This window comes from Malaya genurostris, chromosome 1, assembly GCF_030247185.1.
Source record: "Malaya genurostris strain Urasoe2022 chromosome 1, Malgen_1.1, whole genome shotgun sequence".
NCBI lineage: Eukaryota > Metazoa > Arthropoda > Insecta > Diptera > Culicidae > Malaya > Malaya genurostris.
The window spans coordinates 16,898,345-16,925,342 of NC_080570.1; the positions used below are offsets into that span (position 1 = coordinate 16,898,345).

The 26,998-nt window shown below is 38.6% G+C and overlaps 1 protein-coding gene across 13 annotated transcripts in view; it reads left to right on the plus strand.

Annotated features, from left to right (window-relative positions):
• The window catches only part of LOC131433671 (polypyrimidine tract-binding protein 2), a 728,003-nt gene that overhangs the window by 377,424 nt on the left and 323,581 nt on the right, over window positions 1–26,998 (plus strand). For 4 of the 13 annotated variants that reach the window (XM_058600277.1, XM_058600266.1, XM_058600285.1 and 1 more), the window contains exon 2: window positions 1–2,533. This exon is cut by the window's left edge. The exons of 6 other annotated variants lie outside the window; for them this stretch is intronic. In XM_058600277.1, the coding sequence (XP_058456260.1) occupies window positions 2,531–2,533 (3 nt within the window). In that variant the 5' untranslated portion in view covers window positions 1–2,530. Of the gene's footprint in view, window positions 2,534–2,605; window positions 3,098–26,998 lie in introns of those variants that run through there. 3 more of the 13 variants (XM_058600192.1, XM_058600207.1, XM_058600199.1) reach the window with 3 other exon arrangements.

Below are 26,998 nucleotides of genomic sequence, written 5' to 3' on the forward strand. Positions count from 1 at the left end.
TTTGATAAGTTCCCGTCGTCGTCGTCGCTGGTCTTTCCTCGTCTGCCACAAGAGAAGAAGCGAAATAAAACAAGTTTTTATTTTTATTTTCACCACAAACACACACACCCCTCGCGATCTTCGGTGTCCTCCGCGTCGTCGTCCCCGCAGAAAGAATCGCTCCACGCCGTCGCCTGCCACGAAGGTGGAAACAACTCCAGTAGAGTATTTAACCAGTCAAAAGTGAGAACTCGAAGAAACGAAATATAAAGACAAAAAAAACTCGGCAAGAATTGAGTAAGATCGGGAATCAAAACGAACGAACGAACGGGTAGAGAGTAGGAGCAGAGCGAAGGAAAGGAAAGAAAAAAAAGCAATTGTTTACACCCAGGAACGCGCGGCGAAGCAGCCAAGAAGCGAAGGTCTCTCCAGCGAAGAAGAGTTCACGCGAGATTTTCAGGTTTTTCTTCTGTCATTGTTGTTGCTGTCGTCGTCGTTGTTGTTGTTCTTGTAGAGTTTTTTCTTCTTTCTTTCGTTGTTCGTGTTGCGGGGATCGTTCGTACCTTTCGTACCTCGATCATCATCACCACCACCACCACCGAACACCACCCGAGAGGGTTCAGAAGAATCTCCCGATCGGATCTGGAGAAGGAAACGCGAAACCGACGCGCGGGTAGAGAAAAAACCGGTTCTATATAATCAGAAATAATTACAATAAATACATTTCTCGTCTCTGTCTTACCCACCACCTTCGGTGGCCGTGTTCGCGGTTGAACTCTTGAAAACAAAAAAAAAGTATTGGGGAAAAAAAATAAATAAAACTTTGGTTTGCGATCCATCGTAGAACCACTGGAAAAGAACTCGCTCGCGTACGTACTTATTATAGACCAAGCAGACGAATAGCAGTTCGAAAAGGCAGTTTGATGCTTCGACAGGCGTATAAAGTGTAAGAAGAACAAAAAGAAGAAAGCCACCAGTCAATATAAAAACATATACAATCGCGCAGAAAACAAAACGCGAAGTATTTTTAGAAGCTAGATTTCCAAACAATCCAAAGCGCGCACCGTGCGGTGATTTGTGAATGAGCGAAAGAGGCATACTGTAGTGCGAAAGAGGAAATAATTAAATTTCGAGTGTATTTTTGCGCTAGGGTTAAAGAAAAATTTACTAGGATTCTATTTTTTTTTGGTTTGGTTTAGTTGATTTGCGTTCACAGCGCAAAGCCCCGCCTCACCCGACAACGGTTTTGGGCGTCGAAGTATAGTCGAATCGAATTCGATCGCATACAACAAAAATAAAAAAAACAGTAATTAAGATAGAAAAAAAAAACACAAAAATTAACAAAACAGTAGCTTGGTAAGGTTTACCGTTTAGGAGAAAGCGTTTTGACAATCAATTCAATCGCTGTACTGACCAATCAGGGTAGCACGTTCCTGGAAGCGTGCCCCGAATCGCGTCGTGTTTCCCAACTCTGACAATCTATCGAACAATTTCGGAACGTTTACGAGAAATTTACACATCTGCACATATCTCCAGTGTCGTCTCCAGTAGTAGTAGTAGTCTCTCAGACCTAGAAGGCGTGTTTTATCGTTAGTACCGCTGACGAAACCGCTGCCAGCTCCCCCCCTGACAATCATTCTCAGCCTTTTGACAATCTATTCTACACTTTTCCGCCGCGTTAAGGCACCCTAGTTGTTAATAAATATATTTAGCGTGTAGGAAGGCAGTCAGTCTGTAGTCGATAGGATATTGTTAGAAAGAAAAAAACTAAAAACCAGTTCAATTATTAAGACAAATCATTAGCTAAAAAAGGATAAGTCATTCAGGGCTGAACCCCCGCAATTGATGCAATCGCACCTGAGTAGGAGTTAATCGAACCCGACGACGAAAGTAACTCTGTAATTCAACCGAAACGGTAACAGAAACAGAAAAAAAACAACAAAAAACCTATCTCAACGTTAGTCCCGGTACCAACTGAAAAATTTACGTCACCACGTATTTCCGACCGGGTCCGATCTTTTGTCCCCCCTTTGTACCGCCGCCGCCGCCGCCATCGTCAGCGCTGCTCCAGCAGCCGCCGCATTCGACGCCAACCGCCGTAGTCAGCCAACCGATCGGTTCGAGTCCATCCGGTTCCGCCGCCTATCCGGTGCAGTTCCCACTGTTTCCCAGTTCCCATTCGACGCCACCCCCACCGGCCGCCTCCTCGTCCACCTGTTCGCCGTCGCCCGTTGCTTCCGCCGCGACAGCAGTCTACAGCAACGGTATCGGCTGTAACGCGGCTCAACAGTTGTGCTACTGCGGTCACTGTAACTACCACCAACACCACCTCCAACAGCACCCCCATCACCACTTCCAACACCAACACCACCACCACCAGCAGCCGCTGCTACTCCAGCAGCAGCCCCCCCAGTCTACCACGGCTACCATCATACCGCCCACCCTCATCCTTAGCCGCTTCACCGAGATCAATCTCGGCACCGGGAACAACTCGCTCAGCGGAAGCGATCCCAGTCTAGCGTCCAGCAGTATTCCTACAGGCAAAGAGATAATGGTAAGATACTCAAGCGACTTAGTACCATCCACGTTACAACAACAACATCACCACCACCACCAACAACATCACTCTTCGCTTCTGCCGCTACCGCCTATTGCTGCTGCTGCTACCACGATTCCGTACGGAGTTCCTTCGCAAACGCCACTCTACTCGACACCACCGCCGCCTCTGCCGATATCGGCTGGGTACGGTAGCTCGTATCAAAGTTCCTACTATCACCGACTACAGGATGCCCTGATCAGCTCCAGTACCCATCAGGCGATGGTACAGATGTACGCAATAGCCGCCGCCGCCGCCGGAGACAGCACGATCGTCTCATCGACCACGGCGTGCGGTGCGGTGGGAAATACTTCGCCGACGAACTCCGCTAAGAATCCGAACAACGGCAGCAGCCCGAACCCCGGCATCGTAAAAGTTCCCTACGCTTATACTACCACTTCTCCCACTACTGCTACTTCTTTTACTACCATTATTACTACTAGTATTACTACCACTTCTACTACTACTACTACTACCACTATCAACTCTGCTACCATCACTAGCACCTCTTGTAAAAATAAGGTACTGCAACTAACCAGAATCTATAGTGTTTTGGTTATTTTTTTTTCTTTCATCTTATTCTGTTGGTGTGTGAGTGTTGATCGGCTAAATCTCTTTTGTTTTCAGCTAAATCCAACCCGAAATAGTGACCGCTTAAAAATTCAGAGACATATTTCGATTTGTTTCCAAATAAACACATCTACTCTGTTCGTTTATGCTTACCCTTGAAAAAGTTCGTCGAAATCGGACGAAACGTCGGACATTCATACTACATGCTATCAGAAGTCTCGGGCCTCCAACATTTTGAAAATGATTTGTTAATGTCTTTAAAATAGGCTTCCGTTTCTTAGCATTCGACGAAAAATTCTTTCCCTGGAGAAACATTTTCAGGTTCGAAAATAGATAATAGTCGCTGGGGGCCGGGTCTGGAGAAATCGGGGGATCGTCCAATCCTCCAAACTCGTCTTTTTCCATAGCTTGATGAAAACTAGAACTCGTCTGACACGATCAGATGTTATTAAAAAACACTAGTGGATAGATTGTCAGAATTTAGTATTGCGCCATCTAGAGACTTGTTCTCAACAAAAATGTACACGGTTCGAAACTATACACGTCTTTTCTGTGAGAGGCCCAGAACTTTTCATTCGATGTATTGTTAACTATTCGCGATAGCGGACCAATCCGCAGTTCCGCAAATCATTCAGTTTCACCGTTGCACCTAGGACACGAATCTCGTTTTTTTCCATAGCTTGATGAAAACTAGAACTCGTCTGACACGATCAGATGTTATTTTAAAAAACACTAGAGGATAGATTGTCATGAAATTTAGTATTGCGCCATCTAGAGACTTGTTCTCAACAAAAATATGCGAAAACATGGCACATCATACTTCGAAATTCTACAGATCAATTTCGGCCAATTTTGTTGAAGATAGGCCCAAATTTCGTTTTTTTTTGTGATTGTCCGACGTTTCGGTTACTTTGGATGAACTTTCTCAAGAGACATTTAGTCTTGTCGTGTGTACTTTTCATTTCGTTTAAATCGGACGAAACGTCGGCTATTTATACTACATGGAATAAGAAGTTCCGGGCCTAACAAAGAAAAAGTCGATTTTTTACCGTGAAAACTTTTTTTTTCTTCAGTATAATCTAGAGCGATACACTTGACGCAACTTGGTCCTCCAACATTTTGATGCCTTTTGAAAAAAAAAACGATTTGTCAAGGCCATCAAAATAGGCTTCCGTTTCTGCAATGACCTCAGCATTCGACGAAACTTTCTTTCCTTGGAGAAATCTTTGCAGGTTTGGAAATAGATAATAGTCGCTGGGGGCCTGGTCTGGAGAATACGGGGAATGGTGAACCATTCCGTACCGCAAATCATTCAATTTCATATTACTCGAACACTATTGGATAGATTGTCATGAAATTTTGTGTTGGGCCATCAAGAGGCTTGTTCTCAACAAAAAATGTACCAAATTTCGTTTTTTTTGTGATTGTCCGACGTTTCGGTTACTTTGGATGAACTTTCTCAAGAGACATTTAGTCTTGTCGTGTGTACTTTTCATTTCGTTTAAATCGGACGAAACGTCGGCTATTTATACTACATGGAATAAGAAGTTCCGGGCCTAACAAAGAAAAAGTCGATTTTTTACCGTGAAAACTTTTTTTTTCTTCAGTATAATCTAGAGCGATACACTTGACGCAACTTGGTCCTCCAACATTTTGATGCCTTTTGAAAAAAAAAACGATTTGTCAAGGCCATCAAAATAGGCTTCCGTTTCTGCAATGACCTCAGCATTCGACGAAACTTTCTTTCCTTGGAGAAATCTTTGCAGGTTTGGAAATAGATAATAGTCGCTGGGGGCCTGGTCTGGAGAATACGGGGAATGGTGAACCATTCCGTACCGCAAATCATTCAATTTCATATTACTCGAACACTATTGGATAGATTGTCATGAAATTTTGTGTTGGGCCATCAAGAGGCTTGTTCTCAACAAAAAATGTACCAAATTTCGTTTTTTTTGTGATTGTCCGACGTTTCGGTTACTTTGGATGAACTTTCTCAAGAGACATTTAGTCTTGTCGTGTGTACTTTTCATTTCGTTTAAATCGGACGAAACGTCGGCTATTTATACTACATGGAATAAGAAGTTCCGGGCCTAACAAAGAAAAAGTCGATTTTTTACCGTGAAAACTTTTTTATTCTTCAGTATAATCTAGAGCGATACACTTGACGCAACTTGGTCCTCCAACATTTTGATGCCTTTTGAAAAAAAAAACGATTTGTCATAGCCATCAAAATAGGCTTCCGTTTCTGTAATGACCTCAGCATTCGACGAAACTTTCTTTCCTTGGAGAAATCTTTGCAGGTTTGGAAATAGATAATAGTCGCTGGGGGCCTGGTCTGGAGAATACGGGGAATGGTGAACCATTCCGTACCGCAAATCATTCAATTTCATATTACTCGAACACTATTGGATAGATTGTCATGAAATTTTGTGTTGGGCCATCAAGAGGCTTGTTCTCAACAAAAAATGTACACGGTTCGAAACTAAGAACTTTTTTTCTGGGAGAGCCACGGAACTTTCCATTCCAAGTAGTATCAACTATTGAATTTGTTCCAGTAAAATGTATGTGACAGTTAATACAACCTGCGAAAACATGGCACGCCATTGCAAATCAGAGAATTTCATTTGATTAGGAATAACAGTTCGGCTGAAAAGTTCGTATCGTTTAATAGAAACACACATTTTTTTGCCAAAATTCGTTTTTATTATTCAACATAATTGCCATCAGAGGCGATACAGCGATTATAGCGATCTTCCAACTTTTCGATACCATTTTTGTAGTACGATTTGTCCTTTGCCTCAAAATAGGCCTCAGTTTCAGCGATTACCTTTTCATTGCTTCTAAATTTTCTACCAGCGAGCATTCTCTTGAGGTCTGAGAACAGGAAAAAGTCACTGGGGGCCAAATCTGGAGAATACGGTGGATGAGAAAGCAATTCGAAGCCCAATTCGTTCAATTTCAGCATGGTTTTCATCGACTTGTGACACGGTGCATTGTCTTGATGAAACAAAACTTTTTTCTTCTTCAAATGAGGCCGTTTTTTGAAATTTCGTCCTTCAAACGCTCTAATAACGCTATATAATAGTCACTGTTGACAGTTTTTCCCTTTTCAAGGTAGTCGATGAAAATTATATCATGCGAATCCCAAAATACAGACGCCATAACCTTACCGGCCGATTGTTGAGTCTTTCCACGCTTTGGGTTCGGTTCATCGCGTGCAGTCCACTCAGCTGACTGTCGATTGGACTCCGGAGTGAAGTGATGGAGCCATGTTTCGTCCATTGTTATATATCGACGAAAAAAATCAGTTTAATTTCGATATAACAGCTCCAAACTGCTCAGAATCATCAATTCGTTGTTGTTTTTGATTGATTGTGAGCTCACGCGGCACCCATTTTGCACAAAGCTTTCTCATATCCAAATATTCGTGAATAATATGTCCAACACGTTCCTTTGATATCTTTAGGGTGTGAGCTATCTCGATCAACTTCACTTCACGGTCATTGAAAATCATTTTGTGGATTTTTTTCACGTTTTCATCGGTAACAGCCTCTTTTGGACGTCCACTGCGTTCATCGTCTTCGGTGCTCCCATGACCAGTACGAAATTTTGCAAACCACTAACGAATTGTTGCTTCGCCCGGTGCAGAGTCTGGATAACACTCATCAAGCCATTTTTTGGTATCGGCGGCACTTTTTTTCATCAAAAAGTAGTGTTTCATCAACACACGAAATTCATTTTTTTCCATTTTTTTTCACAATAACAAAAGTAGCTTCACTCAAAATGCAATATCTCACAAACTAATAATCAGACAGCTGTCAAATTTATACACGTATCTTTTGAAGGTTGGTACTAACTGAAAATGGTATGGATATAATTCTAGTGGCGCCCTCTCATAGAAACGATACGAACTTTTCAGCCGATCTGTTAATTCGAAATTTTACCAATCAATTTCGGCCAATCTTGTTGAAGATAGGCCCAAAATTTCCTCAGTTATATCGAAAGATTCCGGTTAAAACTAATTTCGTGCTAAATTTTAGGACTAGTTCAACACAAAATGATTGGTGTCATTGCGTTTCGTTGAATTTAAACTGCTTTGCACTTGCCACTGGCAAACAATTTTGCTTTTGAAACTGTCCGTTTCGGCCACTCTGAATAGAACTTCTCAAGGGACATTTAGTCACGTCGTATGTGTTTCTTTTGCAAAAAATTCGTTGAAATCAGAAGAAATAGCGGACATTTTTCTTATTTCTCAATGTCTCACGTTTGTTCCAGTCTGGCTGAAGCTTGCACAAAATTACAATTGACGTTAACGATTTAGTGTTTTTGTCAGTATTAATCGAGAAGATCCAGATTGATGAAAGACTGATGAATTTAACAGCAGGAATGAAAATTTCCTAAAAGAAATTCCGTAAGGACGACAATCTGTACCGTCTCGGTGGTAACTTTTTCGCAAATTTCCGTTTCATTTGGCAGTCTTTTGCCGATATTTGCTTTTCTCGTTAGATACGAATCAGCAGAAAACTCTCAACAAAAGTAATTTCCCATCCAGAATTTGTTATAGATGACAAAAACCGAAAACAGGCAAAAAAAGATATACGTTTTAAGAAGACTAAAAAATAATCATTTCAAATAATCGTTAAACATTTTGTACTATTTTTTTTAAATGGTAACTCTGTTCCTAACCCCGCACATAGACTCAGAAAGTTGTTTCCTGCCCCGAAGAAGCGAATGATCTTAAGGTTCAACTCTCTATAATCGAAACCAAAAACAAAATATTTCAATAACATGGACGAACTAACTAACAATTATGTAAAGCAAAACTACCAGAGATAGCCCTACGGAGTTGTTCGAATTGTTAAATCACATCATTGTTTTAATGAAAAATCGTTCCGTTTCGAATATTTAAAGAACCTTTATTTTTGCGTTCCACGCAATTACTTTTTTATCTATGCAAAATATGTAAATCATTAGTAATGCTGCTTGTGTGAAGGATCTCCGCTTAAATGTTACCATTACGGCACTCTATCATCAAAAAGGTGGGGTTAATGTAAGAAACACGAGAAGAACCTTAAATATTCTATAATCGAAACAAAAAAGTTAATTCCACAGAACCGTTCAGAACTTGTTAGTTCCGCCGAAAGAAATGGTTCTCCTGAATCGTTCATTCGTTCTCCAGAAATTTGGAATGTTTTTGCAATAATACTGCTCGTAGTGTAAAGGGTATCTGTTTAAATGTGACCATTACTGTACACTATCATTAAAAAGGTGGGGCTAACGCTAGAAACATGAGATAAAACCTCTGAGTTAAAACCTCTAAAATCGAAACAAAAAAAAGCTCATTTCAAAGAATCGTTCATAATTTGATAGTGCTTCCGAAAGAACTAGAATCTCCTGAACCGTTCATTTGTTTTTAATAAATTCGGGATGTTCCTGCAATAATATTGGTCGTAGTGTTAAGAGTCTCCGTTCAAATGTGACCATTACTGCACACTATCATCAAAACGGCGGGGAGCAAACGCTTGAAACATGAAACAAACAGATCCGAAGAGGCGAATGACCATAAGGTTTAAATCTCTATAATTGGAACAAAAAAAAGTTCATTTCAAAGAACCGTTTAGAAGTTACTAGTTCCGCCGAAAGGACTAGTTCTCCTGAATCATTTGTTTCATTTGTTCTTCAGAAATTTGGAATGTTTCTGCAATAATAATGGTCGTAGTGTGAAGGGTATCTGCCTGAATGTGACTATTACTGAACACTATCATAAAAAAAGGCGGGGCTAACGCTAGAAACATGAGACGAAACCTCTGAGTTAAATCCTCTATAATCGAAGCAAAAAAAAGTTAATTCCACAGAGCCGTTCATAATTTGATAGTGCTACCGAAAGAACTAGAGTTTCCTGAATCGTTAATTTGTTCTCCAGAAATTTGGAATGTGGCTGCAATAATAATGCTCTGTGTTTGCATAAATAGTGACTACTACTACACACTATTATCAAAAAGGCGGGGCTAACGCTAGAAACATGAGACAAAACCTCTGAGTTAAATCCTCTATAATCGAAACGAATGAAAGGAAATTTCAGAGAACCGTTCATAATTTGATAGTGCAACCGAAAGAACTAGAGTTTCCTGAATCGTTCATTTGTTCTTCAGAAATTTGGAATGTTGCTGCAATAATAATGCTCTGTGTTTGCTTAAATAGTGACTATTACTACACACTATTATCAAAAAGGCGGGGCTAACGCTAGAAACATGAGACAGCCTTTAACCTCTGAGTTAAATGCTCTATAATCGAACCAAATAAAAGGAAATTCCAAAGAACCGTTCATAATTTGATAGTGCTACCGAAAGAACTAGAGTTTCCTGAATCGTTAATTTGTTCTTCAGAAATTTGGAATGTGGCTGCAATAATAATGCTCTGTGTTTGCATAAATAGTGACTATTACTACACACTATTATCAAAAAGGCGGGGCTAACGCTAGAAACATGAGACAAAACCTCTGAGTTAAATCCTCTATAATCGAAACGAATAAAAGGAAATTCCAGAGAACCGTTCATAATTTGATAGTGCAACCGAAAGAACTAGAGTTTCCTGAATCGTTCATTTGTTCTTCAGAAATTTGGAATGTTGCTGCAATAATAATGCTCTGTGTTTGCTTAAATAGTGACTATTACTACACACTATTATCAAAAAGGCGGGGCTAACGCTAGAAACATGAGACAGCCTTTAACCTCTGAGTTAAATGCTCTATAATCGAACCAAATAAAAGGAAATTCCAAAGAACCGTTCATAATTTGATAGTGCTACCGAAAGAACTAGAGTATCCTGAATCGTTCATTTGTTCTTCAGAAATTTGGAATGCTGTAAAACGTTCATTTGTTCTTCAGAAATTTGGGATATTTTTTGCAATAATAATGCTCGTAGTGTTAAGGGTATCTGTTTAAATGTGACCATTACTGCACACTATCATCAAAAAGGTGGGGCTAACGCTAGAAACATGAGACAGACAGGTCTGAAGGGCGAATAACCATAAGGCTAAAACCTCTAGAATTAGAACAAAAAAAAAGTTCATTTCAAAGAACCGTTTAGAACTTACTAGTTCCGCTGAAAGTATTAGAATCTCCTGAATCGTTCATTTGTTTTTCAGAAATTAGGAATGTTGGAGCAATAATAATGCTCATAGTGTTAAGGGCCTCTGTTTAAATGTGACCATTACTGCACACTATCATCAAAAAGGCGGCGAGCAAACGCTAGAAACATGAGATAAAACCTCGGATTTAAATCCAAAAAAAAAAAAACAATTTAATTCCAAAGAACCGTTCATAATTTGATAGTGCTATCGAAAGGACTAGAATTTCCTGAACCGTTCATTTGTTCTTCAGAAATTTGGAATGTTCCTATTCTGCAATAATACTGCTCGTAGTGTTAAAGGTATCTGTTTAAATGTGACCATTACTGTACACTATCATCAAAAAGGTGGGGCTCACGCTAGAAACATGGGATAAAACCTCTATAATCAAAACAATAAAAAGCTCATTTCAAAGAATCGTTCAGAACTTGATAGTTGTACCGAAAGAACCAGAGTTTCCTGAATCGTTCATTTGTTATTCAGAAATTTGGAATGTGGCTGCAATAATACTGCTCTGTGTTTGCTAAAATTGTGACTATTACTACACACTATTATCAAAAAGGCGGGGCTGACGCTAGAAAGATGAGACAAAACCTCTGAGTTAAATCCTCTATAATCGCAACAAAAAAAAGGTAATTCCAAAGAACCGTTCATAATTTGATAGTGCTACCGAAAGAACTAGAGTTTCCTGAATCGTTCATTTGTTCATTTGTTATTCAGAAATTTGAAATGTTTCTGCAATAATAATGCTCGTAGTGTTAGGGGCTCTGTTTAAATGTGACCATTACTGCACACTATCATCAAAAAGGCGGGGCTAACGCTAGAAACATGAGACAAACAGGTCTGAAGAGGCAAATAACCATAAGATTAAAACCTCTACAATTGGAACAAAGAAAATTATTTCGTTTTTTTTTTTCATAAATACGTTTATTTCTTAAGGCAGTTTACATAAGTTTTTCTTCGCCGTAGCATCACTTTTACATAATATTCTTATCCTAATTTAATTCTAACATAGTCACAACGTTTTGAATTTATTAAAACATATTCTCTTATAGCTTAAATATCATCTTAGGTAACTCGTCATTAATTATGAAATCTACTCGGAAATATTATTTGAACCAAACGATTAACTTCTATAAATTATAAAATAAGCTGTTATTTTCAGACATTTCGTTGATAATTTCATAAACTGTTTCGAGTTTGTTTGTATCATTACATAATTTTTATTCTAATTTAGCTATTGGTTGAACTCATGGACGCAGCTGGGATCAGAACTAAGTCTTAAAAGGGGCCTTTATTAAATTGAAACTCCAATTTTCTTTATGAAATGATAAATAAGTTTCATGTATGAAAGGTCACGACAAGCAAGAATGTCTCGAACTGGGATATTGGATAGTTTACCTTGGGTACGCAAAGAATTTATTAGTTGAGATCTGACATCACGATACTCCACGCATGTCCAAACGACATGATCAATATCCCGATAACCTTCTCCGCAAGCACAATGATTAGTCTCGGAGAGCATAATTCGAAGGAGATGTGCATCTAACGTGTAGTGATTGGACATGAGTCTGGACATCACACGAATGAAATCCCTACTCACATCCAGTCCCCTGAACCATGCCTTTATCGATATTTTCGGAATAATTGAGTGCATCCACCGACCCAGATCATCTCTATCCCAAGATGCTTGCCAGCTGGCAAGTGTTCTTTGGCGAGACGAACTATAGAATTCGTTGAAAGCAATCGGTCGCTCATAAATTTCACCCTCAATAGCACCACGTTTGGCTAAATTATCGGCTCTTTCATTGCCTGGAATGGAGCAATGAGCCGGGACCCAGACTATAGTGATTAGATAATTATTATTCAATATGTCGTTCAGATACTGTTTTATTTTACCCAAGAAAAACGGTTCATTTTTGCCAGCAGCGATTGAGCGAATGGCTTCAATTGCACTCAGACTATCTGTGAAGAGGAAATAATGGTTTGGAGATAATGTGACGATTACACTCAAACTATAATGAACTGCTGCTAGCTCTGCTATATAAACAGATGCAGGTTCTTGAAGCCTAAATGAGGCCGAAGCATTATTGTTGAACATACCAAACCCTGTAGCTTCTTCAATTCGCGATCCGTCCGTGTAAAACATTTTCTCAGAGTCAATATGCCTGAACTTACTTGAAAATATTTTTGGGATTTCCGTCGAGCGTAGATGATCCGGGATTCCACGCACTTCACGCTGCATGGATGTGTCGAAAAATAAAGTTGAGTCAGGGGCACTTAGGATGCTGACACGGATAGGAATATATCTTGAAGGGTTGATTTCCTGTGACATATGGTTAAAATATACTGTCATAAATTTTGTTTGAGATCGAAGCTCGACTAGTCGTTCGAAATTATTAATTACCATGGGATTCAGCACCTCACATCTTATTAGCAGGCGTGATGAAAGCTCCCAAAATCGATCTTTTAATGGAAGAACTCCCGCCAGAACTTCAAGACTCATTGTATGTGTCGAGTGCATGCAGCCTAAGGCAATTCGCAAACAACGGTACTGAATTCGCTCAAGTTTGATAAAATGAGAGTTTGCAGCGGAACGAAAACAAACGCATCCATATTCCATCACTGAAAGTATCGTTGTTTGATACAATTTTATTAGATCTTGCGGATGAGAACCCCACCAAGATCCTGTTATTGTTCGAAGAAAATTTACTCTTTGTTGGCATTTCGTTATCAGATACCTAATGTGTCCTCCCCACGTGCATTTGGAATCGAACCACACCCCGAGGTATTTAAAAGTTAAAACCTGTTGGATCATTCTTCCCATCATATGGAGCTGAAGCTGCGCGGGATCATGCTTTCTTGAAAAGACGACTAACTCTGTTTTCCCCGCAGAGAATTCGATACCAAGATGAACAGCCCAAACGGACAAGTTATCTAAGGTATCTTGCAATGGTTTATGCAGATCAATAGCTTTGGGCCCAGTAACTGAAACCACGCCATCATCTGCCAATTGTCTTAGTGTACATGGGGTTACTAGACAGCTGTCAATGTCATTCACGTAAAAATTATAGAGGAGCGGACTGAGGCATGAGCCTTGCGGGAGACCCATGTAGCTAATTCTGAATGTTGCCAAATCGCCATGTGAAAAATACATGCACTTCTCTGACAAAAGGTTGTGCAAATAATTATTTATAACCGCTGGAAGTCCATGTTGGTGGAGCTTGTCTGAAAGAACATCAATGGAAACTGAATCAAATGCTCCTTTAATGTCTAAAAATACAGATGCCATTTGTTGCTTTTGAGCGAAGGCAATTTGGATGTCAGACGAAAGTAATGCAAGGCAATCATTTGTCCCTTTATTTCTACGGAAGCCAAACTGAGTATCAGACAACAACCCGTTCGTCTCGACCCAAGTGTCGAGACGTCGTAGAATAATTTTTTCGAACAATTTTCTGATGCAGGACAACATCGCAATGGGTCTATATGAGTTGTGATTGGAAGCTGGTTTCCCCGGCTTTTGAATGGCGATAACTTTCACTTGTCTCCAGTCAGGTGGAACAATATTTTGCTCAAGAAACTTGTTGAACAATTCCAACAAACGTCTTTTTGCGAGGTCGGGCAGATTCTTCACCAAGTTGAATTTAATTCTGTCCAACCCAGGGGCGTTATTGTTACAAGACAAGAGTGCTATAGAAAATTCCATCATTGAAAATGGGTTATTAATAAAACCATTATTTGGAGGAGATTCCCGTATAATGCTTTGCGTAGGAACAGAATCTGGGCAAACTTTCCTAGCAAAGTCAAATATCCATCGGTTCGAGTATTCATCACTCTCATTGCCCACGTTACGATTCCTCATTCGTCTGGCCGTATTCCAAAGAGTGCTCATTGAGGTTTCTCTTGACAAACCTTCGACAAAATGTCTCCAATAGCTACATTTTTTGGCTCGAAGTATGCTCTTGTACTTGGTTTCTAAAACCATAAGTTTTTCAAAATTCTGAGGAGTTCCTCCTCCCCGTTTTAGAAACGTCTTGCAAGCATTTTGTTTTGCGAGTTTAGCCTCTGAGCACTCTTTGTCCCACCAGGGGTTGGGAGGCCTTCTGTTAGTCGTTGGCCCAGGAAAGCGTTTAGTTTGGGATTGTTCTGCTGCCTCCAGAATCGAACAAATGAGGAAGTCATATTCTTCAAGTGGAGTGAGCTCTTCCATTGAATTCAAAATACTAGAGATTCTACTTTGGTATTTAATCCAGTCGATATTTTTTGTCAAATCATATGGAATACTAGCTGAATTAGCAATACATTTGTTACAGCTAATTGAGATGATGATTGGTAAATGATCGCTACCGTGTAAATCAGGCAATATTTTCCAGGTGCAATCTAGTCGAATTGATGTTGAGCAAAGAGATAGATCTAATGCACTTGGGCGTGCAGGAGGTCTTGGGATCCGTGTCATGCTACCCATATTTAATACCGTCATGCTAAAATTGTCACAAATGTTTTGTATTAAAGATGATCTGCTATCATTGTAAACGGAACCCCACATCATTCCGTGCGAATTTAAATCCCCCAGAATCAATCGTGGAGCAGGAAGGGCTTCAACCATTTCATTAAGCTGTCGCTGTCCAACTTGTGCTTTTGGAGGAATATAAACCGAAGCTATGCAAATATCTTTGCCTTTAATGTTTATTTGGCAAGCAACAACTTCTATACTAGAAGTTGAAGGGATGTTTAATCTATAAAAGGAACAGCATTTCTTAATTCCCAAAAGCACTCCACCATACGGAGAGTCTCTATCGAGACGTATAATGTTAAAGTCATTAAAATTTAAAGCTATGTTTGAAGTAAGCCATGTTTCGCATAAAGCAAATACATCACATTTTTGACTATGCAATAAAATTTTAAATGAATCAAGTTTTGGCATGATGCTTCGACAATTCCACTGCAGGACAGTGATTGTATCATTTGCGGCGGGTGATAAATTATCCATCAAAAGATACAAAACCTGAGACAATTGGCCATTGAGCTGATAACTGCTTCAAAAAATTTCTAGCTATTGGAAGGAATGCCATTATGAGGGTCTTTAAGGGTTCAGATATATTGAATGCTGAGAAAATCCATTCAACAATTTCCGAAAACTTCAGTAATCCTGTTGGTGGCTGTGAAATGGAGCCCACAGGATTATTACCTTTTTCTGTGCTAGATCCTGGATTGGTTTGTGAATTTGACAAACCAGGAGGCACAGTCTTTGGTTTTGACTTTTTTTGTTTAACACGGGGATCTTTTTTTGAAGATGAAACTTTAGGTGTCTTTTTTGGTAATTTGGAAGAAGACTTCTTTCTCTTAACTGACCCTTGGGTAGTGATAAACGAATTACCTTCACTATTTTCGTCAGAGTCAGAGTCCTCTGTTTCCTCTAGATTTGAAAACCCGTTTTCGGTTTCCAAAGGGGGGACATCAATGACCGTTTTAAGCATTTCTGCATATGTGCGCTTAGACCGTGCTTTTAAAGAAAGCTTAATTTTGTCTTTGTGCACTTTAAATGCAGTGCATACTGAAATATCATCATGAGGACTATTCCCACAATAAATACATTTTTCAATTTCCTTGTTGCAATCATTATCTTTATGAGGCCCTTCACACTTAATGCATTTTGGTTTATTACTACAGTAAGTAGCTGTGTGGCCGAATTTTTTGCAGTTCGTACAATTCATTACATTTGGAACAAAAAGCCGAACAGGGAGGCGAATTTTATCGACATAGACATGGGACGGCAACGCAGACCCGGCAAATGTCACTCGAAACGAGTCTGATGGGCGATAAACTTTTTTTTCCTCTTCATGAACTACTGAGTACAGTTGTTTGCACTCCAGTATTTTCACACCCTCAAGCATAGAGTTCTTGAAACGACCAACACCATGCTTGAGTAAATCATCTACCGAAAGACTCGCTTCGGTAACAACACCGTCAATTTCGACATCTTTGGAGGGTATGTAAACTTTATACTCTTTATTGAAATGTTCCGAAGAGACAATATCATTCGCGTGTTTCAAATTATTTACCACAACACGAATTTTATCATTATTTACTTTTATGATCTCTTTGATTGAAGAGTATCGTGATGTCAAACCTTTAGAAATTTGTTAAATGTTTAATGGCTTTGATATACGTCTAAAAAAGACTATCCAAGGCCCAGAAGAGCTCTCCTGATATTTTTTCGTTCGTGGGGGTATAGGATTCATGCTAGGATTTACGTCCATGGATTCATCCATCACATTAAAATTTTTAATCAAACTTTAAAATAAAAAATGAAACCAACACTACACAGTACTCAATCAAAAGGAAAAGAAAAAACTTCTACCTTGAAATTGTTGTCTATCTCCGTTGCACTGCCGTGTAGATCCTCGTTGCTCTAGATGTTCTTGTTGGTTGCTGATTGTTGGATGTGATGCTACTGCTACCTGACATCCAGCACCACTCGATTTCCGATTTACTTTTGTCTTCGCCAGCTGTAACCAGCGCAGGTCACCGGAGTTGTCTTGTCTCCTTCTTCCTTGTGCTCCGCACCGATATGCTTCTGCACCGAAGTGCCTTCGCACCGGTGTGCTTTTGCACTCTCCTGCTTCTGTGTGCCTTTGCACTCTTCTTCTTCAATGTGCCTTTGCACTCTCCTGCTCAGCACTTGTGGCTGTATATTGTGGCCTGGGAAGAGCTTGGGAAACGCCCTTTGTTGTTTCCTTCACCAGCTTGGCCCAGCACTAGGGCTCTCTTATGCAGCACGATTTTACGTTTTAACGGCTGCTGCCAACAGGTCTCTACCTGTAGTTCAACCGTTGTCGTATTTAACGCGTGTAAACTAACCAGCGTTATTAAACTGTACGCTTCTATACACAACCTTCTCGGTTGAACGGCTATTACTGAATGAAAATATTTCGTTGGTAATGGAAATACAGTCATTTTAAAGTAGCAACTGTCAGCAAGTAGTTTTTCAACTGTCGTTAAAAAAACTAGGACCGTTTCGAAATCTACAGTTATAAGGACAAATTTCTTATAGAATTCAATCACTTATTTTTCCTGGTCACTCATTCTTTCAGAAGAACAAGCTCTTATGAACCGTTCGCGAACGGATTGCCCATCTCTAGTTCAAATCGATGTACAGTAAAGCTAGAATTTTTGTTCCAAAAAACAATTTTATCTCAGCTGCGATGTTTTTTTTTTTTATTTTTACTTGACTATGCAATTTGTTATATCCATTTCGAAAATATTGAAACAAAAACCCAACTATCACTGGAAGCAAATTATTAAATATTACTTATTAAAAACACACTACGGCACAACAATGCGCATTTCTCCCAATAGGAATAAAAATATTCTAGACACAAAATAAGCCCCAATCAAACATTTTTTTTTGTTTTGAATTGTAAGTGAAGTGAAGTTTATCTTATTTATTTATCGAATCATAAAATTTCCCTACACGACACGAGTGATGGAATGTCAATCATAAGGCAATTTTCAATTACCTCTTTTGGCGCTGTTTGATTAAACAGCGTTTTATTGTAAAAGCCAATTTGTGTAACCAGAACTGCGCAAATTCGATTGATTCGAAGGTTTCCACATACACTTTCAGTGGAAACAGTTCCTTATATCCTTATATCCGAACCACGTCGTGGAAATTCTCCCAGGCAGTGCAAGTGTTTGCTCTGGTCGATAGATCAGCAGTAGTAACCTGCAGTTATTGATAGTTACTAACAAGAACAACAAGGCTAATGCCTACTGCCTGTCAACAATTACGGTGTATTATTATATTGACATTATCCTCGGAAGGGATCGCTCCGTCGTTCGTTCTCCAGCGCTTCCGTCACCTTCCGTCCTCCTTCGAGTCGGATATTGTTTTCATTGGGCTGTTCAATCAACAGTTTGTTTTATTCCACCCCGCTCTTTTCCGCGAAGACAGCTACTGGAGGACGAAGGCTCGCGTACGCGCGGGCTCAATTTCACCAATAAACATAACGCCCACAACGTTGACCGTAATTGTTTCCATGAAAAATTCAACCGGAAGCAATTACACCCTGTTGAATTCTCTTGTTCAATGTTTGTTAGTTTTTTTAAATTTTGTTGTTGTTCGCTACTCCTTCCTGTGTTTTGTCTGTGGATAGTCCAGTGTGAAATCAAACGTTAATTAAAATAAGCCCTGCGTTTCCGGATAAATATTGATCGCCGCCTGATTCGCTGCTGCTGCGGTGGTTTGCAAAAATTATGCTCAATGTGTGGCGCCGGATGCCGCCAACCCTCGGCCGCCATCGAGCCACCGACCGACCGACCGATGTAAAAACTTGGCTATTGAACCGCACTCTGGCATCGAATTAATCAGACTAATTTACACGGGTGGTGCAGGAAAACGTTTTTCGGGGTCAATACGACGGGTTTCGCCACGCTGAAAGGGGGGAAGGTGTCGTCGACACCATCCCGTAGAAACGTTCGAACGAAAATTGGTGATAATTTGTTGTTCCGGACTGTGACGCGCACCGGGTTTTGTTTGTAAATTGTTTCGCAAATTGTTAGCAATATTGTCGGACTGGGCTTTGAAGTTTTTTTTTCTACATTCTAAGGGGGGAGGTGGTTGAGATTTTTCGGGTGCATAAATTTCATCCCATTATTGTGCAGTTGTTGTTACTCGTCAACCATTATAGTTTGCTGATTATTATTTATTCCGGAACGAAAATGATGACTGCGTCGCTACATCTTTTGTGGCTGTTGCAATGTTTCCGTTTTTCTTTTCTTCTTTTTGTCGTTACCTCGTCAGATGAGTTTGACGACGGTGAAGTTTCCAACGGTGAATGTTCACTGTTTGCGAACAAAAAAGATGAGTAGTGTGTCTTCCCACGTTCGAAAGAGTGTATGTCTTTTGAAAGATTTGCAACAATCTTACCCGAGTTGTTGCAAATCCGTCAATAATGATGGTAAGCCCAAGTTTGACTACGTTAAACATGAAACTCAGCAGAACTTTCCACTTCACACGTCGAACAATATTTGCAACCCATCAGCAAACTATTCAACTCAATAACAAATCAGAATACCATACGAGGTACTTTTAATCAGACCGCACAATATCTCAAGGAATGCAGATCTATTCAATTGTTGAAATGTTGATTTGCTAGTGCTGTATGGGGGGAAGGTGTTCCAGACCCGATCTTCAGTTAATTAATATCGGACTCACATTGAACCAGGAGAACCACACACAGCACTAGTTCTGAGGATAAATGCATCCAGATTGATAGCTATCAGTTTGAATGGAAAATCATCAGGAGAAACCACAAAAATAGAGTCCGAACCTATACCAGATTCGCAACCACCACACCTTCCCCCCTCCCGGTTGTGGACTCACGCTGTAAGGATAACCGACTGCAGTCATGATGAGTTGTTTATGGCAGAATTTGAAATGAGATAAGGCACTACCCGATGCAGTTGGTTTGGGGCTTGCAAACAGCTTAAGCAATTATCGTTAATTAAGAACCTGGAACCTGTTGCCCTGTGTCCTTCTGCGATTCTACTTCCCGGGTACGGCAGCCGGGCGTGTCCCACAGTTGGCTTCTGGTGGACTTGGTAGACCTTTCAACTCCAGTGATGCGATGCATTTGGCATTCAGTTTTCCGCACTAAATTTTCGGACTGTTGGAAGCCACCTCACAAATTACGGGTATGATTAGTGTATAATTAATTGAAATGGATTTCCTCTTTTCGAAATGTGCTCCGATTTCGGTCCGAGTCCTGGTTCTGGTCATCAGCGCTTACTTGATTACTGTTTGAGATCTGGATTTGTTCATCTTTTCGTTGAATGACAAAAAAAAATGATAATAATAATAGTTTCCCAGTGTGTGAAATTGCAACGGAAATTGTAACAATTTTGTCAGTTTCCAATTCGCTTTTTTTTCTACTCGTTGCTCGAGTTTACATACTATCCGTGCGTGTCACGTGTCGTCACGAGACCGGTTTTCCGGTCCGAGATTGAAAAATTAATATCGCAATTTCCCTTCATGATTGACACACGATGTGGGATGTGGGCGAGAACCGGTTTTTACGTCCAGAAAATTGGTCCCCGAAAAATTTCTCCTCCGCCGCCTGTTGGGTAGAAAAACACATCCTCGGACCTTTGAAACCCGGGGATGTGTTTTCGGTATGCAAATACCACACGACTGAAAGAGCAAAACGTCACGACTGTCGTCGTCCCCCGAAAACCAGGAGGTCACCTAATGAATTTTAGTATATTATTTTAGTCTCGGCAATTTTCCAATACACACACACATACACAGAGGGATACATTCATAGAGCAATGTTGTTGTTGTTTGCTCGATGATGTCGGTGGCAAATCAATTTAATTAACTCTGTATGAAAGATTATAATTTCATTTAATTAATTATTTGTTTGGCCTGTATTTCGGTGGGAAATGAACAGAGTTCTTGCCGACGGTTATGGTCTGGGAACTCAATTTATGGTACAAACACATATCTGGGTTTATTCGAACCAGAAACATATTAATAATAGTGCCAGTGTCCGTGTGTTTGTGTGCGCGGGGAACCGACCAAAACGGTTTGGCGAATTGTTGTGGACATCCGTTTAGGGAACTACCGGGTCAAACCGGAAAGGATTAAAATGCCACATCGACACATATCTCCAACTGGATGGGATGCGCTTGGACGGCAACCGGCGGAAGGACTGACCTAACCACCACCGAACGCTGTGCGGCCCCCCCAGCGGAAGCACTAATGGTGATAATTATTTTGAATATTTTAATAATAAAACAGTTGTACGGTGTTGATAATGTTTGTACAGTCCGATGAGATGGCAAATTGGATTTTCACCCGGTTCAGCCCGGAAGCGGTCCCCGTTGAGTTGCGACCGGATTTGATTAGTTGGATAGTTTGTGCTGTCAATTCGGTTTTCAGGCTGACACCTCCGGGACCGGATATGTTACTGTTTTTTCATGCTGCGGTTGTATTGTTTCGCCATTCGTAGAACAAAGAGCTGATGGTTTCATCCGAAAACGTTTTTTTTCGAAATATTTTCACTTTGAACAAGATATTCATGACCAAAACTTGTACTACTAATCAGTATTATTTGAAATGCTAATACCCTGATGAGTCGAAGACGAAACACGAAGAGAAAAAAATGCTTCGATACAAAAGAACTCGGTTCCAATTCAATTGAACAAATCTAACAAACCAGAATTCAGTGGATAGTTACATCGCATATTGAATTGCTAAGTGGCGAAAACCGTTCTATTAATACTGCTAATGCCCTGATGAGTCGAAGACGAAATACACTCTCAAGTATCTTTTTATGAGGTTTTGATACGGTTTTTTTTCATGCGACTATTTTTATATGAATTTTCAAAGATATGCGGTTTTTTTCAAGCGAGTTTTTAATGTGAATACGGTTTTTTATGTGAACTTTCAAAGCCATGCAAATTTTTAAGCGAGAAAAAATTTTTTTGTTTGATCGATTTACACCGTTATAACACCAGATCTTGACGTTTTATGATTTTCTAAAACATTCGGCGTCAAGAAAATTATTTTGGATTTTGAAAATCTTAGTCTAAAAGTCAATATTTTTCCATAAAAAAAAACAAATGGCCTTAGTTGGTGATGGTTATGTTATGCATCCTGTTTATGCGGGTCGTATTTCCCACATAAAAAATACTCGAGAGCATGCTTCTTCGGAGGTGATAACAAGTCCAATTGAACTCATCCGACAGTGCAGAACTACGCGGCTGGTTGCTTTCCATATTGAACTGCTCAATGGCAAAAACTGTTCAATTCAAACTGCTAATACTCTGATTAGTCCGAAGACAAAATCCGTTATGAAAAACACTCGAGTCAATTTTTAAGCAGTTTATTATTGTACGGTTTTTCTATGCGTCTGTTTTTATGCGATTTATCAGATTTTTCTGTTTTTTAGCCAATTTTTTTAAGCTATTCGGTTTCATTGTTCCGTCATAAAAATGTACGACACATTTTTTTAAGTCGACTCTCTGCGACTTACAACGAGGTAGCACCAGATCTCGAAGTTTTAGGCATTTCTAAAATATTTGACATAAAAAAATCAATTCCCAAAGTGGGCATTTTTCAACAAAAAAATTTTTTTGTCAAGTTCAAACCAGATCTCGATTTTTAAGAAATTTTGAAGACATCTTACAATAAAAAAACGTTTGTCGTTTGTTTTGCATTTTTTAACGCGAATTAAAAGAGTTAGTGATTTTTATGAGAATTTTACAAGTTATGCATTCTTTTATGCAAATGTTCAAAGTCATGCTGTTTTTCGTTCGATTTTTTATGCGGTTCGTATTCCCCGCATAGAAAACACTCGAGTGCATACTTCTTCGATACAGAAAAAGTATCATCAAATTCAATTGAACTCATCCGACAGTGCAGAACTACGCGGAAGACTACTTTCCATATTGAACTACTCAGTGGAAAAAACTGTTCAGTTCAAACTGCTAATGTTCCGATGAGTCGAAGACGAAACCCATGATGAAATACACTTGAGTCTCTTTTTATGCGGTAGTTTTATTGCGACTGTTTTTATGCTAATTTTCAGCTTCTCCGTTTTATTTTGAAACGAGTTTTCCAAGTTATTCGGTTTCCTGGTTTCGTCTTAGAAATGCACCAGTCTTTTTTTTAATCGACTCTGCGTCTTACACCGAGATAACACCAGATCTCGACGTTTCAAGCCTTACTAAAACTTTTGGCATCGAAAAAATAATTTGATTTTGTAAATTTCGAAGACCCAAAGTGGATATTATTAAAAGATGATTAGTACGACCGTACAAATATTTTGCATTAATTATGGTTTCGGCTTTAGCGGTCTGTTAAATAAGAACGGCTGTTATATACTGCCCGACGTTTCGACCACTGGTTATGGTCTTTTTCAAGGGAAACTGTAAGTTTATTGGTTATAAAAGATATTACAAAAATATTTAAAAACTCACTATCTTATCGTTCCTCGTCTAAAAATCGTATGCCCACGAACGGTTGTTTACATAATATCAAAGCTTCTTTCGTCACTTTTCTAAAAGATACAAAGAATATATGTGCGATCACAAAAACCTATTCACTTACAATCATTAAAATATTTTAATTAAAATGATTTCTTACGTTGCACTAATAACGTTTGTTTTGAACATTAGCCTGTTTTACCACTATGCACTACCTAACGTCACTTTCAAAGATGGTGGGTAAATGATTAGATGGTGCTGAATTCAGTGAACTTATTTGCGTGACTGAGCTTGAGTGAGAATGGTGATATGGTAATTTATCATTCTGTTGTGCTTTTGATCTAGAGATCTTAGAGTGGGTAGTTTTAACTGTGTGGAGTACGCCTGCGTATGTAGTACTTAAACCGTCTATATCTGTGCGGTGATTGATAGTGTTAGGAGTGTTTACAATATGACACATTTCTAATATGAGTAAGGAGGTGGATTTGAAACTACGATCTATGATTTTAGTCTGACTTAAATCAAAATTATGTTGGTACCGTATGACATGATCTACCAGTGCGGTTTTTTCCTTTTTTTTTTTTTTTTTTTTTATTTTTTTTTTAAATAACTATTTATTGGAATATGAGTTAAAATTAAATTATTAAGATTTAAATTGGGTGTTCAGCCACAAGTGGTGACTTTTCAGCCCTGTTATATATATATATATATATATATGATTTGGTTATTACCATGAAGACATCATTTGCTTCCGCAATTCTGAGATTTTTGTGTAGGGAAAATTCTAAACCTACTTGTATTGTGTAATGGGGAAAAGGAACTTATATACTAACTTACTAACTAATACAGAGAGCGAATCGATTCAATTGAAGATTGCATCGATTTTTGTCGGAATTTGCTTATAATATTATGTGACATTACATCTAATGGTTCTATATTTGTGAGTCTGTGTAACTCATTTGTACTAAACCAGGGAGGACGCTTCAGAATCATTTTCAGAATTTTATTCTGAATCCTTTGAAGCGTTTTCTTCCTGGTGGAACAACAGCTTGACCAAATTGGTACCGCATAAAGCATGGCTGGTCTGAAAATTTGTTTATAAATTAACAATTTGTTTTTTAGACAGAGCTTAGAATTTCTGTTTATAAGAGGATATAAACATTTAATATATTTATTACACTTTGCCTGGATTCCTTCAATGTGATCCTTGAAAGTGAGTTTTTTGTCATACGTTAAACCTAAGTATTTAGCTTGATCAGACCATGTCAATTCCAAGCCATTCAATTTGAGAATGTGATTATTGTTTGGTTTAAGAAAAGAAGCTCTTGGCTTGTGAGGAAAGATAATTAATTGCGTTTTTGCTGCATTTGGTTTAATTTTCCATTTTGACAGATAATCACTGAAAATATTTAAACTTCTTTGTAGGCGACTGCAGATCACTCTTAGATTTCTACCTGTGGCTAACAGACTTGTGTCGTCACAGAATAGCGATTTCTGACAACCAACGGGTAGATTTGGAAGATCAGAAGTGAAAATATTATACAAGATTGGAGCTACACTCGAACCCTGCGGAACACCGGCTCGTACGGGTAGCAATTCAGATTTACAATTCTGATAGCTAACCTGAAGAGTACGATCAGTTAAATAATTTTGAATCATTTTGATCAAATAAATAGGAAACTGGAAATCAGACATTTTTGCTATTAAACCTTTGTGCCAAACACTGTCGAATGCTTTTTCTATGTCTAGAAGAGCAACTCCAGTGGATAACCCAGAAGATTTATTTGATTTTATCATGTTCGTTACTCTGACAAGTTGATGAGTAGTTGAATGTTCATGACGAAATCCAAACTGCTCTGGTAAAAAAATTGAATTCTCATTTATATGAGTCATCATTCTTAACAAGATAATTTTTTCAAAAAGTTTACTGATAGAAGAAAGTAAGCTAATTGGGCGATAACTTGATGTTTCTGCTGGGTTTTTATCAGGTTTTAGGATAGGAATTACTTTAGCGTTTTTCCATCTTTTTGGGAAGTAAGCTAATGAAAAACACTTGTTGAAAATTTTAACCAGGAGTCTCAAGGCAACATCGGGAAGATTTTTAATAAGAATATTAAAAATTCCATCATTACCAGGAGCCTTCATGTTTTTAAGTTTTCTAATAATTGATTTAATTTCATCAAAATTCGTCTCAATAATGTCATCGTGTGATAACACTTGGGTTGAAATATGATCATATTTCAGTGAGACTTCATTTTCAATAGGACTCACAACGTTCAAATTAAAATTGTGGACACTCTCGAACTGCTGAGCAAGTTTTTGAGCTTTTTCGCCATTTGTAAGAAGTATTTGATTTCCTTCCTTGAGAGCAGGAATAGGTTTCTGAGGTTTCTTAAGAACCTTAGAAAGTTTCCAGAAAGCTTTAGAATATGGTTTAATTTGTTCAACTTCTTTAGCGAAATTTTCATTTCGCAAAAGAGTAAATCTATGTTTAATTTCTTTTTGTAAATCCTTAACTATGTTTTTCATAGCAGGATCACGAGAACGTTGATATTGTCGTCGACGAACATTCTTCAACCGAATGAGCAGTTGAAGATTGTCATCGATGATAGGAGAATTTAATTTAGTTTGAGCTTTGGGAACTGAAAGATTTCTAGCTTCGATAATATAATGATTCAAATTATCAATTGCTGTGTCGATATCCGCAGAATTTTCTAAAATAGTTTCATGATCCACATGATTTTCAATGTGAGATCTGTAATCCAACCAATTTGCTCTATGATAGTTGAAAATAGAACTAATTGGATTAATTATAGCTTCGTTGGAAAGTCTGAATGTTACAGGAAGATGATCTGAGTCAAAATCAGCATGAGTAATCGGTTCACTACAAATGTGACTTTGATCTGTTAGAACCAGATCAATTGTAGACGGGTTTTTCACGGAAGAGAAACAAGTAGGATTACTGGGATGAAGAACTGTAAAGTAACCAGCTGAGAGTTGATTATGAAGTATTTTACCATTACTGTTATTTTGCCTACAATTCCACTGGACATGCTTAGCATTTAAGTCCCCTATTACGAAAAATTTCGATCGATATCTTGTAAGTTTTTGCAAATCGCCTTTAAAGAAATTTAATTGTTCGCCGGTGCATTGGAATGGCAAATATGCTCCAGCGATGAAATAAATTCCATGAATGGTTTCAACTTCGATTCCCAAGCTTTCAATAACTTTAGTATTGAAAGAAGGTAAAATTCGATGTTTAATTTGCCGTTGGACAAAAATGGCAACTCCACCACCAATTCCAGTAAACCTGTCAAATCGATGAACCACATAATGTGGATTACTTTTCAATTTTACATTTGGTTTAAGAAAAGTTTCTGTCACAATGGCAATATGAATTTTGTGAACTTTGAGAAAATTATAAAATTCATCTTCACTCGATTTCAAAGATCGAGCATTCCAATTTAAAATATTCAAATAATTATTTAACATCACTGTTAAATTTTAAATTCATTATAATATTATTTGCAAACTTCCATCCGATTTGAAATGCTTGAAAAAGTGATGAAGTCGAATTCATTTGGATGATCATTTGAAAAAGTTGATCTTGTAGGTAGATCATTTTATTTTCAGTTATATCGCCTAAATCGACTTCATTTAAAGAAGCGAATGGCATTGAAGGAATATTTGTAGGTAGACTGCCATTAGAAGAAGATGATTTGGTCGGTCTACCT